The sequence below is a fragment of the Bolinopsis microptera genome, chromosome 11 (assembly GCF_026151205.1).
Source record: "Bolinopsis microptera isolate Bmic1 chromosome 11, MBARI_Bmic_1.0, whole genome shotgun sequence".
NCBI classification, from domain to species: domain Eukaryota; kingdom Metazoa; phylum Ctenophora; class Tentaculata; order Lobata; family Bolinopsidae; genus Bolinopsis; species Bolinopsis microptera.
In genome coordinates this window covers 9,358,647-9,372,628 of record NC_087082.1, presented here as the reverse complement: position 1 = coordinate 9,372,628, position 13,982 = coordinate 9,358,647, and the positions used below count along the sequence as shown (strand labels likewise).

At 40.3% G+C, this 13,982-nt stretch overlaps 1 protein-coding gene across 1 annotated transcript; it reads right to left on the bottom strand.

The window, feature by feature from the left end:
* Positions 1-5,960: 5,960 nt before the first annotated feature.
* Positions 5,961-13,611, bottom strand: LOC134822858 (retinal homeobox protein Rx-A-like). Its single transcript, XM_063834125.1, has 5 exons — positions 13,319-13,611; positions 9,071-9,123; positions 8,779-8,874; positions 7,227-7,319; positions 5,961-7,003 (listed from the first exon to the last, which is right to left on the bottom strand). Exons 1-5 carry the CDS (start codon positions 13,545-13,547, stop codon positions 6,911-6,913), a joined length of 564 nt encoding a protein of 187 aa, XP_063690195.1. The 5' UTR covers positions 13,548-13,611; the 3' UTR covers positions 5,961-6,910.
* Positions 13,612-13,982: the final 371 nt, after the last annotated feature.

The following is a 13,982-nucleotide window of genomic DNA, read 5'->3' as shown; positions in this document are numbered from 1 at the left end:
ACTTCCCCTGATGTAGAGACGCAGAGACTAGGCAGCTAAGCACTGGTGCAAGTATATTGCTCACTTTTTTCAGGGGAAGTATACTCATATCAGAAGTCGACTTAATCTTCAAACCCTTAACTATTTCAATTATTTCTGATGCGGACGAATCTTCTAGATTCATGCTCCGCTGGCATCTGCTATCTTGAGTTTCTGTTACGATAGTCCGGCCCTCGGAGCATACGAGACCATTTTCTCTCTTAAGAGTCTCAGCTATATTGCAGAAATAGTCATTGAAGCTATTCGCAATTTGCTGAGAATCTGTTATCTCGCTCCCATTATAGTTAATTTTGTTTATCTTAATTTTGCCTTTTTTCTTTCTGTTTAACAAGTTATTAACCATTTGCCATTGTTTTCTGCTGTCGCTAGAATATTTTGTAAAGTACGCGTTGTAATATTTGTTTTTGGCCTTATCCACGTGTTTATTCACAAATTTCTTCATTTTCTTGTACCTAATATCATTTTCAGTGGTCGGGTTTGTGACAAAATCTTCATAAAATTTATTTTTGCGATCACATGCGCACCGTAACCATTCTTGGATCCACGGCTTTGTGTTTTTACGGCGGCCTGGTTTACTCTTTTTTGCCTTAATTGGGAAATTTCGGTCGTATAGTTCACTATATTTTTTATCGAAAGCCTCAAATTTTTCATCTACAGAATCATAGTTATTAACCAAGTTCCAGTCTACCGCAGAAATGTCGTTCTCGAACTTTTTGATACTGTCATCGTTTATTACTCGAGAAGATGTTTCTGTTGTATCTTCTTGAAGTTTACAACTGAGCCTATTCTGATCAACCATAATTGTGACAAAAGTTGCCAAGTGGTCAGAGATTGATTCAGAAATTACTCCCGATTTTGTAACAGCGTGGCAATTATTGACGAAAATATGGTCAATGATAGTCGCACTGTGATCTGTGACTCTAGTTGGTCTTGATATCACAGGAGCGAATCCGTGCTCTGCTAAAGTGTCCACATACTTAGTAACAGAGTCTATTTTCCCGTAATCTAGTAGGTCTATGTTAGTATCACCGGCCAGTATGATATTTTTGTTTCGATGTCTTGCTAAGTTACGGAGGAAAATTTTCAATTGTTCAAGGAAACCATTCAAGTCCCCACTTGGAGAGCGATATATATTACAGATTAACGCGTTTTTGTGCCCTTTCAAGGTAAGTTCTGCAACCAAGAATTCTCCTATCTTAGGATTATCGTGGCAACATAGAGCGCTCTTAACGTTTATGTCAGATAATTCACATAGTTTTTTGTTAACATATATGACTAATCCTCCACCACGATTTGACGCTCTAGCGGGAGTCTGAACATACGGTGGATAGAAACCGTCTAGTTCGAGCTCCTCTCCCTGAAAAGGCAAACATTCCGTGTTACAATTTGTTTCATTGAAGCAGAGAACGTCGTATTTTGTGTATTGATCTATATTCTCCCGAAATTCTTCAATTTTCCCATTAAGTGACCTAACGTTTAGCGAGAAAACTTTTAATTCATACTCCTTCGTATTTTTGATTGCGTTCGCGGTATAATATTTGCAGTTATTTAGAAGACTAGACGTTGTTTCCCATGGATTCAAATCAGCATCAGTATCATCATGATCACCTATTTGATTTGATAGGTGGTCGCGATTAAAGGGGTTAAACCTAATAGTGTTACTGAAATTTATCATGTGAAGCTGTCTAATGGAGACATCGTATGCTGGGAACATTTTTCTCAAGCATTCTTTGCAGCCTGTTGAGCCAGCAGAACATCTTGTGTGGGATAGGTTGTCACAGTAGCAACATTTAATCATTTGTCTTATATTCCCAATTTTTGTGCAAGTGTGACATTTTTCTCGTTTATTGGAGACTTGGATTTGTATAGGCCGTGATGGTGATAGAGGCATGACGGCACCCACTGGAAGAATTTCTGAAATGCAGCTGTAGCAAGACCATTCTCCAGTAAGTTCAGTTATGTCGCTAGGTGTTAGGTGAGCACATTTTGGGTGATATGTCGTATAACAAATACTACAAGTGATGCTTACCTTGTGTGAGACTAGGCGCTTTGTACAGGCCTTACAGCTATTTTTACTACTTCGGATAACTACCATTTTTTAGCTGTAAATGATACTCTTGTTTAAATATAGATATAGGTTTGCTACTGTATATAATATAATAAAGTACACGGAAAACAGTCACTGAAAGTATCTACTCCAGATGAGTGAGCCAAGAAAATGGGGCCAGGGAAGAGTGAGAAAACGTGCGAGGTTTTGTGAACACTCTGTCCGGGTCCCTAACTTCAGCTTCTAACTAGAGAAATCAATTCAGTGAAGTGTTGTTCTGTGGGAATAAGTTTAAAAAGTTAATTGAAGTATGTGAAATGTGAATGTGACTTGTATTCTGTATTTGTAACTTGTAAGTGTATGTACTTAGTGGTCTGATTACGTGATTCAACTTAGTAAAGATAAGATTTCGATTAGTCGTAAGCTGGTGCAGATAAGACATGGTTCGTATACTGTACGATTCTTAGTAGATTAATAATTTTGTCCAAATTTTCAATATAGTATGTTTGCCGATTGTATTGCTGTTCTAAGGTCTGCCCAATGAAGAAACATACTCCCGTCTTAGCGGCCAGTGTTTTCGAATTAAGTAGCTGCGCCCCATAAATTCTTTGACACAGGTAGCAAGAGAGCGAGCTATCTCTCTCTTGGACATGACTGTTAGGTGGATTCCGTTTCCATCAGGATCTACAATGACCTCTCTTCTCTGGTATAAAACAGTACAAATATGGTGCGAGTCAAAGAACCATAGCTTGGACACTCTATTGCTTAGTTCAAAAATAAAGCTGTTAAAATGCTTAACCTCCTCATTAAGCCACGAGAAACGTGTGAGAACTAAAGAATTAAATATAAAAGTCGTGCTAGGATATTTCTCAATTAGATAATCAATATTTCTTTTAAAATCACATGAAAGGGAGTGGTGGTGGTGGTCATAGCGAGATAAATCGTTTATACCAGAAGAAATTATGACAATTTTAGAGCCAGAAATATATTGTTCGTGATCTAAAATTTTGGATAACTGGTACATTTCGCGTTTGATGCAGTGTACGTTAGGAAGGTCAAAAGGGACATCCCTGAGAAGCGAGTCCGTCAAGAATAATAGACGCTCCTTAGGTTGAGACTGCTCAGTAACCGTAGGCTTATGAATCGGTTCGTGGATCCTCGGGATTTTTTTGCGAGGGGGGGTATTCTGAGAGAGGCGTCTGAACGTAAGCGATATTCTGCAGTCCTGAGTTTCTGGTTGTGGCAATATACCATGCTCCCAGAAATTCTGTGATTCACGTGTCATCACATACACACATCCATGGTCAAGTTTGTGGATCTGTTGTTTGACCGGACCGACTTTGCTACGAAATACTAGGTCTCTAGAGGCCCCAAGACTGAGTGTAATGATGTCACCAGTGACCTCATTTTCATCATCACTGTGGAAGGGTATATGGCACTTGCCGTTTTCATATTTGGTGATTAGACAAGTTACCTGCTCCTTATTAAACGTAGGGTCATCTAATGCATTCGAAATGTTTGTAAAAATGTGGTCAATAACGGAGTTCTGAGGATAGTTTCTGGAATGATGCACGATCGACCCATAGCGGTAATCTGTTGCTCCAAAGTACTGTACGGATCGGGATGCGATTCTGCGGAAGTTCATGCTCTTGCAGATGTCCATCCAATTAATGTCATTAAAGTTCACACTTAGATTACATACCGGAGTAGGTAGAGCTGCGGAGGGTGGGCTAATCACTAACGGTTGTGGGGCTGGAGCAGAAGGGAGTGCGCTGTTTCCGATGCAGTCTGCGGTTGTTCTCCGAACTTCTGTCTTGTAGTCCTCTAGTGTTGTTTCTGCCTTCTCCAGCAAACCGGAAAAATGGTTCATTAATGAATCTATTTTGGCGACATCTACCGTAAACGAATTGATAAAGTTAGCATTTTTACAATCGTTCTCCAGTTTTTGTTTCAATAGAACTTTACGTTTTGAAATCTTAGTATTGGATTTAATCCCTAAATCAATTCCCAGTGAATTGTTGTAGGAGATTTCGTGCGCCATGTGCTCATCCTTAACGTGCTCGAACAGATCGAGGCATAGTTTAGGTGACAGGGTAGGAAGCCACTGTCCAAATGTTATGTCTGTTTGAGTACTTATAACGCACATACCGGGTGTGGTAGGGGGTGCCAGGCAGTGTTTTGTAGAGGTAGTGGTATGGGCACCACTACCTGGCAGCCCGGAGTCCGAAGAGATGATGTCCATATTAGGAGTTGGTTGGATGTTCATTTGTTGAAAAGTTGAGTGTAGGGCAGTCTTATCAGCACCAGCCTACAATCTATCGGCGGCTTATCAAACTATACTAGCGAGTTAAAAGCATGCGTAATACATAAAACTATTTGATAAATGAATAAAACTATTTGATAAATGTTCAAGTTGTGCCAATAAATTTGGTTTGTAATGTATATCATGATCAGTTTATGAATTACCAAAAGAATTATTTCACTTTTATCCCCTGGAATTGCCTACAAAATCACGTTCCGGTAAAATATTTGCCTACATAATATTTGCTGACGTAAAATACGTAATTTTAAAACTATGGTCTACCCACGCATTAATCTAATATGGAGACCAATTTCAGAGTTCATGAATCCCACATGAGCGAGTTTTGCGGTCATGGTTGTGGGATGATGGTATCTGTAGAGAGAAAGAGAAGGATAGAGGGGGGTTTAGGGAGAGATAAAGATAGAGCCAATGTTGGATTTACTTTAGTTCAAGAATTTGTTTTGCGGCACTTTATTTTGCAGTTTTCGCCCGAATTGCAAAATTTAAGTGCCACAAAAGTTAAGTGGTGTGAAAAGTAGGAAATAGCTTCTGGAGAAAATCCATCAAAATCTAAAAGTAAAACTTCTAGTTCTCCCTTCACAGTCACTTCTGACGAATTATCTACTAATGGCGAAAAGGTCCAGAAGTAAGCACTATAACTTTCACGTTTTCCTGATTTGGAGCTTGCACAGATGCAGTAACTGCTAAAGTGAAGTTTCTGTAACACTTAAAGAAGTGCTAAGGCATAAGTGCATTAAAGTGCTGTTCCACTGGAGCCCCGCCCCACCCTCTAATAGACGCGTGTTTTTAGTAGATAATGGGTACCAAAATAGTACTAGCTGTGTCTAGTCAACCTCCGCCCAATAACGATAGTCTACTACCCGTTACCTGAACGATAGTGGACCATTATTAACTACCTGAAATATAGTGGAACTAGCTGAACTATATAGCTGTGCTGTGTGTTAGTTATACCGGGGACCACGTCCCCAGCTACCGATAGGGCCCCACCTTTACCCCACGTGGCACTCAGGAACTTACCTGACAAAGAGGTGTCAACTTGACGTGTCGTGAGAACAATTAAATTATTGTGTTAGTAGATTATCTAGATCTAGACTAGATCGGTTCAGTTTAACTGTATAGTTTAAACCAGCATTGTCATGGTAGAGAGACTCGGATAATGGAGACTCGCGGTTAATACTCGGTCAATACAATGGATAATTGATCATGTTGAGCTGAAACGTAAAAGTATTTCTGTATGCAATAGTCAATTGAATCTATCCGAATAATTGACAGAGATGAGAATTTTTCGATAGAAAATTACATGATTAGTGGCCACCAGGCACTATAAATTGTTCCTATTTCAGGCGACTGGACGGTCGCTATTTAATTACATGGCCACCACTAATATCTGAATCGTAATCAGGGATGTTTACCTTTTCCATATTCCAGGTCCTTCCTTGAATTTTCCATAGTTACGAGAAATTTCTTTTCTTAAACTTGTTTAAGAATATTTTTCTATCAATCAATTGACCTTCTAAGCTTAAAAAAGGCGAATAAATAAACGTTATTTTTGGTTTACAAGTATTAAAAGTATTTACAAAACAAAAGCGAAATAAATAGGTCTTCACACATTGTAATCATCTGTCTCTGATCATGGTACATGTCACGAAGCACACGCCTAATTTTCCCAACCCACCATGGCCCCGGAGCAGCATGACAAAACACCTGTTTTAAACATCTTACTTTTCCTGGCAATATTGAATAATTTCCCTGGTGTGAAGTACAAGAAAGACTAAAAATCGCCCCGCAAGTAGACACTGAAGTTGGATGAGCTCAGCGGATATGGTGCCCTGCTGACTGCAACTATTTGTCTCTTCTCAAGCACTACTTCTCCTTCTCTCCTCCAATGTGATCTACTGATAAAACTCTCTCTCTCTCATTTCACAGTAAGCTCGTACAAAACACGGACAGACTTATTGGAAACTCAGAAACAGCACCTATTGTTTAAACTTGGCGAGTCAAGCTTCTTAAAATCTACTGAGAACTGAGCTAACACATATCATATGAGCTAATAACCGGACATTAGATTTCCAGTGTCACCACTAACTGATCCGCCGTGTGACCACGAGTCGTGTGTAAAAATATTATACCTGTGAGAAAATTTGAAACAAAGTGTCTTTAAAAGCAAGTACTGGCCCCGTAGTTATGTCTGTAAAACTGTGCACTGTTTAAATTGGAAAAATTAAACGTTTCCTTCAATAAACGTAACTGATTGAAATTTATAATCAAAAGTCCACAAAAAACAATTTAATCTGAATCAAAATAATCCGTCAAAACTCAAAAAATCGCTACAGAAAAAGGTGTTGTCACAAAATTTACCGTAATGTTCTACGATTGTTAAACTTAATCTTCCAAACAAAACGCTAAGCTCAATTATTAAGGTCATAAGTCTTTGCCCAAAGTTCTATCTTTATCACAGAAGTAGACCAGGAATTAGATCAAATAAGATCAACTTGACTTGTTCAGGAAGGGGTGCTCCAGTTCCCGAGTTGCACGAGGGTCCTTATGTGGTTCTGGAGGATCAGGGCGTCTGCTGCTGCTCCGAGATATGGTTGCTGAAAGAGTTTCTGTTAGAGTGAATTGCATTTCCCTTTTCTAATATTTGGATATATTCAATTAGTTTGACATTAAGTGCCTGGATTGAAAAATAAATTGAGGTTGGCCAGATTAACTAATAGTAATTGTGCCATATCTGATCGAGTTTGCATTGGGTTATTTAAATTCAGAGAAATATTTAATCAGGCGATAAAATTTATAAGGGCTGTTGTGTAAAATTACCTGGTAAAATAGAAGTGGAGATCGCTGGATCTTTTGCAGATCTTCAGCCCGGTGTCTCTCTTTACATCTTCGGTTTTGGAACCAACGTTTAACCTGAAGAGAAAGAGGTTTTTAGCTTGTTGATCAGGTCTTTTTTGATCAAATATTCTATTTTGGTCTGTGTGAGGGAAAATTGTTTGACATTCTATGATTTCGTGATAGTAGTGACAGAGGTTACTATCTTGACGCACTGAGTGAAAGTTTAGTACTTTATCATTTGTCTGATAGAATCTCAGTCCCCGTGATATTACGTATCACACTATTACAGACAACATTGTGAAATAATGAGTGTGGTCACTAGTCCGGGAATGTTCACTCAGAGCTCGCCGCTTCCTCCTTCCCTACTCGTCCCCGGAAAGCTCATGACATGGTTGGGAACAGTAATGGGTTTTGAGGAGAAGTGAGGGTTACCTGGGCAATGTGACACCCCCTGTCAAAGAATCTCCTGGTGTTGACCCAGTGCTGGAGCGGTCTAAAGTACCTTGCACACGACCGAACAGTTCGGTTTACCTCAAGTACTCTGTGATATGTACTGTCCCCCTTACTCTTCATTATAACAGATACTAGGGTGACACGACGCCATTACACCCTAGGCTGCAGACTCATCTCGCAGCAATTCATCCGACACGACTCACTGCTCTCCTCCAATGGGAGAGCCGAGCTGGTTCACGTGGTGTCAGATCATTGTTTACCTAGTTGAGTATGTTATCAGTTTCCTGATGTGAGACGTGAGGAAGAGCAGGTATTGCTATTATAGCTGCGAGGGGGCGGAGTTGACGGCACGGAAGTGAGTCAGCTGATCCAGGTACAGGGTCAGGAGAAGAGTCCCTGTACCAGCCCCCTGACTCTCAGGGGACAAAGTACTGTGAAAATATAACAGTTACCTTACAGTACCGATACAGCTCGTTACATAAACAATCCTCCCGAACAATTAACGGTATTTAATGGAAGAAACAGCTAATTCAAAATACAGCTCTCCCTCACACTTCGCCAATAAGACCGGGTCAGCGTGGGCTATTTGTATAGCAACCAGTGCCAGCGGGTGACGTTGTAGCGTGCATTAACTGCCAACATCCTCCCCCCGCACCGGCTCCCCCTGCCCCCTCCAGTGCTCTCTAACAACCGTCAACTCCACGACACCTCGTCCCATATACCGGCCACAGAAATAGGAATTAGTAGTAGGAACTCTGGCTCCGACCCGAGCTGTAACATCGGGGAATGTCAGGTAGCTCACTCTCTTTTCTAGACAATGTGAGACATAGTGGCTGGGATGCAGCAGAGGCTTGCGCAGTGGCACTCAGGTGATGAGTGTGCTACCCCTTACAGTGATGGGATGTTGGCTTGGAGCGGAAATGCCAACTTGATGAGGGTGTTTTCATGAGTTGCCAAACTTTTTTGTGAGTGTTACAATGGCGTTCATGGGTGTGCCTCTTGATATTTATTATAATTGTTCATCTTTTTATCTTGGTACAACAAATTTAGCGGAAAGGAAATTGTATGGGAATTATTTTACCTGCACATCGCTCATAGAGAGGGCTGCAGCAAGATTCAGTCGATCTACCGCACTCAAATACTGACATCTTTGGAACTTCTTTTCTAGTTCGTAAACCTATGGCGAGAAGTTAGGGTCAGTGGTGGTGGCTTTGATTCATTTTTGAGTGGATCTAGTGGTCTCTCAATTCCAAATGTTTGCTTTAAAAATTATCAACTTTAAAAACCCTATATTGAAACTTCAAAGCATTTAATAAGTACAACTCTAAAGTTTCAGAATAATTTTTCATTTTTTTAACAGAGACGATATTTACCTGAGCAGATGAAAAAGTGGTTCGGGTACGTTTCCTTTTCCTGTTCTTGAAATCTGAAAAATTAAGGATATTAGCACTGGTGGTCCAGGAAACACTAGATTACGACTAGGAATTTAGTCACGCATTGCAGTCTGTCTGTCTGTCTAGCTGTCTGTCCTAATTATATCCACTGGTCCTATGAATTCCACCTGATCACCAATGCGATTACTTCAGCCACCTTGCTGTGATTAAGTTGAACACCCACGGTGCCCTGTTTTCTCCGGGACTGAAGTAACTGTCATATGAAATTTAGTGACGGAAATCTCGGGAATGGAGCTAAACAGTTTAACTAGTGATGATGAATTAAAGTTTTAGTAGGTAGGTGATAAAAGGAGATATAACTGGAGCCCCACGTTAGTTTCAGCTACTGTAACAACAAGTGAAAGGAGCTGTATATAATAGTCACCAGGTGCCTTATCATAATGAATAAACAACCTTGTGACTGTAGCGTGGGGTTTTGTCTTACAACAGCTCTTAGTCCCCTCCCTCACAGTTTCCACAATGGGGACTTGCATGTCGGTGAGAGAACCTCGTCGGAACTTAACCTCAAAAAGTTCTTTAATTTACGGACAATGGCGTCTCCTTTAGATAAAGGGATTAAAATAATAGCCCATTTAACGGGTTCTTTGTTTTCTGTTTATCAGAATATTGTTAACAGTAAACATTGTTTTCAGCTCCGGAAGGATCGGTCCATTAGCAGCAGCATTGCAACACGTAGTACAACTTTCAGATAATGCAAAGGATCACGTGATGTCGGCTATATTCACGTTCTCTGATTGGTTGAATTGTGTCACGTGACATGGATAAAGCAATTCTATTGGTTGCTTTGTAGAGCGTCGTTAAGTGCTGATACAACAACTTAAGACAAGTATGTCGCGATAACGCGATAACTTGCACGTGTTAATTTGATAATCTGGCATAACCATACTGCACGTGTAACAAAACCGTGACGTTTCCATAAAAACGGGCGTCACGATGGCCTAAAAATGAAATTGTTTCCGTAAAAATTAAGGGTGAGGCTACATATAATCCGAGAATTAACTTCTAATACTAGCAGGACACTCGGTTTAGAACTGAAGATATATAATATCTCGTGTGTCAAATATCAGGTACACCAGATAATTAAATTTCAAAATTACCACTAACTCTATCACGACAGCTTTAATTTCAATGATCCAGGGCTAAAGTATCGGTAGGTGAATTGTATCCAATTACTAGCCGGAGTATTTGACGCCTAAGAACCAGTAAGGGCCCCACCAGGCCATGTTAAAGCTGGCCAGGCTCCCTCGCAGGCTGGAGAACCCTGTCACTGGCGAGCAAAGTGGCGACACTCTAACTGTTATATCTACTACCCAACCTATATATATATATTATATCTACTACCAGTACTCAAGATCACTCGCAGCAAATTCCCCTAATAGAATTTTTCCAATTTCATGATTTTGAGAACTGGTGTTTACCATAGATTAACGTGATTACAGTGGGGAGGTAGGACTACATCTTTATCTACGTGGAGGGGGACTAACTCCTCCAGTTCAGGACCTAGTGTGGTTAGTCCTCGGCTCTCAGTCACCATTCAAGAAAACCAATCGTAACATGTGGCACCAAAGAGCAGTACTCATTTTCGCCTTATTTTCATGGATATTGAATAACTATTTTCATGGAATCTGCGGCCGTCATAGAACTATTCGAAATGAAACGATATCCAGATATTTGGGCCCTGGGTTCAAGGAAGGTATATGGTGCAAGATTTGAAAGATAAGTTACAGATCTGTTAGGACTGATTTCCAGTAACTTCCCTAAGCTATTGTCTTAATGTCAGGTTAACAGCTTGAGAGACAGCTCTTATATCCACTCACTATAATTGACTAATTGAGGGGAGGACAAGCTCCCAATAGCACACGAACAATTATCTGGCACCTTGAGTATAGTCCTGTCTTCCTGATCACCTTGTTGTGGGCCCAATCAGCCACCCAATTACCTCTCCATCACCTTGTCACCTTCACTTAAACCAAATATCCCCTCTCACCTTGTGTTTATCTACTTATCCAACATCCGGACTATCTTCGAGACTCACAAGCAGCTTCAAATCTCATATTTCTATAACCTGCTTCTAACGTCCTCTATAACGGGCACTTTACACGTGATCCAATGCAGTACGAGAATATTCCTAATGTCTCAAACTACTCCGTCACCAAATCAGCCAGGATTGGCCCAGTGTTCTAGCGGAGAACTTTCCACTCTGGCCGCTCAGAGAGTCTATCTTACTTAAAGTTAAATTACAAGTGATCCACGTGCATCTCTTTACCACCATTACAAAAGGACCTCGGTACCTGTTTTCACACTGCTCGCACAGTCCTCCTTCTCAGCTCTAATGGCGCTGAGAGTCCGTGCTGAGATGGGACTCACGTGGCCTCGGGATTTTTTGCACCCTGTATTACATGATCGACAAGATCTAACCGCCTTAAAAGCACTTTACAACGACCCCTCCAATTTGTCACGCTATTTTAATGGATTAAAATGTTGGCTATTAAAATCGTTAAATTTGAAGAAGTATGTTGTCGTATTTCAGCGGGGTTGAAAAAGTGCTCACATCCAAACTTAAGGTCATCAAGTGCTCGATATTTGGTGGACAACTTTTTTGAGAAATATGACAGGGGAGCATTGGTTGTTTTCTGACGTTCCCAAAATAATGAGCTGAGGCCGATAAATACAAAAAAGTAATGATTAATTCATAGAACCAATGATTTTGGACAGTTCGCTGGGGTTCAAAATGTCAAGAACCCGCAAAGAACAGAAGAGAGCACAACACCTGGTCCTTATTTTAAGAAGTTTTTAATCGTCAGCCCTCAAATAGACAATGATTCCAACCGATTTATTAAATTTAATGAGCCAATAGAGAGCGGAGAGATGTTGTTCTCCCGATATAGATAGTTACCTTCTAGAAAATATGCTATTTGAGTGCGTGAAGAAGTGGACTAAGATTCTGATTTTTATTTCTGAGAAGTAAGATCCACATCATTCGATGTGAGCCCTAAGAAAATCAGGTATGTTTGGGAGTGGTGTCATTACTCTAATCCAATCCTAGAGCACCCTATTTCATGAGATTGAGAACTTGTACTGAACAGGAATTTGATTGAAACTGTAATGGGTATTGAAGTAGGACCAGCCCTGAATTATAATGAGTACCCCAAATTTTAATGAGTATTTGAGGTTCGGAAATAAGTTCATGAGTATCGTATAGACGCAGTTTTGCGCCTCTGTAACTACTAGCTCAGATCTTCAGACCCAAATTTTTACAGGGTGGTCTGTAAAACTACAAAAAATACGACTTTTTAAGATAGCCGGGTTAAACCAAATTTTCTGCTTTGAACAATCCAAAATAATCTGTGGGACTAGGTTCCAGAAATTTCGGCAGTCTACTTTTAGTATTTGTCTTACAGCCAGGATTAGTCGGCCTGCAAGTGTCACGGTCCCGTTATTTCAACTTTAAATCATGAAGGCGGAGACGTCTCCTTAGTCATTTACCTTAGATTTAGCAATACTGATCACAGCAATAGGATTAACATTCACAAATAGATTAAATGGGGAAGATTATGTCAGTGCGATCTGAGGGAGTCGGAAAATAGGAGGATGACTCGATACTTTGTTTAATGCACTTGTCGATCGTTACGCACGTACGTCTTGCAGATTCCTAACTTTTAAAAAGTGGATATAGATCTTTGCCAACCGTAAAATTCCGAAATATCTGCATAGTCAATTGTTTTTCTGGTGTCAGGCTTATATTATGTATTCAATTTTCCGAAAAATTGTATGGTTTGTCTCAATGTTAAGGTGCATAAACCGAATAGTTTATTGTCCATCATTCTGTCGACAGTTGTAAAATCATACAGTCGTAGTGCAGAGTAGGTGCAGATTAATTACTGGGAGGAGAATTATAGTCCCAAAATTGAAAAACGCCGTCTTGCGACAAGACCAAAAATGTAAAAAAATTGCCGAATATAATGATTATTGTGAAAATAAAAATGTGTAATATATTGTGCTCCAGTGAATCTATAAAGGCTAGGCAAAGTGAAATGTCTCCTTCAAGTCGTTTAACTACCGATCGATGTACAAAAAACCTTTTCATAAAGATTTTCCTTCGCCCAACCTCTATATCAGGAACAAGAAAGGTTGAAAAAATTAGAAAGATAAATATAAAATTCTTACCGTCATCACTACAGTCGTTAAAGCCATCAGAACCAGGCGAGGGAAGAGAGGGAGATCTGTATTCAGCAGTAAGTCGGTTGTCCATGCCAGGAGAAGCCAAGTCCAATCTTTCTTCCTTCAGGGTGCATCGTTCTTTTTCATCTTCTTCTGCCGCTTCCTGCTTCAATGTCTCATGGAGACCCAGGATCTGATCTATCGAGAAACTCAGCTTCATTCGTTTGGCCATCATTCGGATATCACAATTGACACTAAAAACGGGAGATAAAGTAAGCGAAACAGCCACTAGAGCACTTAGAAATACTTGTTGGCAGAGGAGTAAGGTGAGTTGAACGCGCGTGAGTCGGGAGGTCACGTGGTTGCGTTGTGATCGGTGATTGGCGCGCCGCCTGGCAATGGACTATGGGATAGAGTGTGCACGTGACGTTACTATAGTGATCACGTGACGTTACCAGGTGACCAAGGGAGAGAGTGTGAGGTACAAGAGTGGGGTGACAGAGTGACATTTACTGGAGATTGTATAAACAATTAGACATTAAATTAAGTAATAGCTTGATGGTTCAACTAAAGGTCGTTAGTGCTCTGATAGACAAATGACGGGGTCTCTATTACCAGCGTCAATGAAAGGTAAGTAGTAGGGTTTTCAGAATTCCCGGTCTAACTATTA

Bases quoted from the DNA above. Each gene is read 5' to 3' on its own strand.
- LOC134822858 (XM_063834125.1), bottom strand. From the start codon at position 13,547: ATGATGGCCAAACGAATGAAGCTGAGTTTCTCGATAGATCAGATCCTG. The intron at 9,124-13,318 runs GTAAGAATTTTA...TTAATTTTTCAG, and splicing joins TAACGACTGTAGTGATGACG to ATTTCAAGAACAGGAAAAGG. The intron at 8,875-9,070 runs GTAAATATCGTC...TTCTCGCCATAG, and splicing joins CCACTTTTTCATCTGCTCAG to GTTTACGAACTAGAAAAGAA.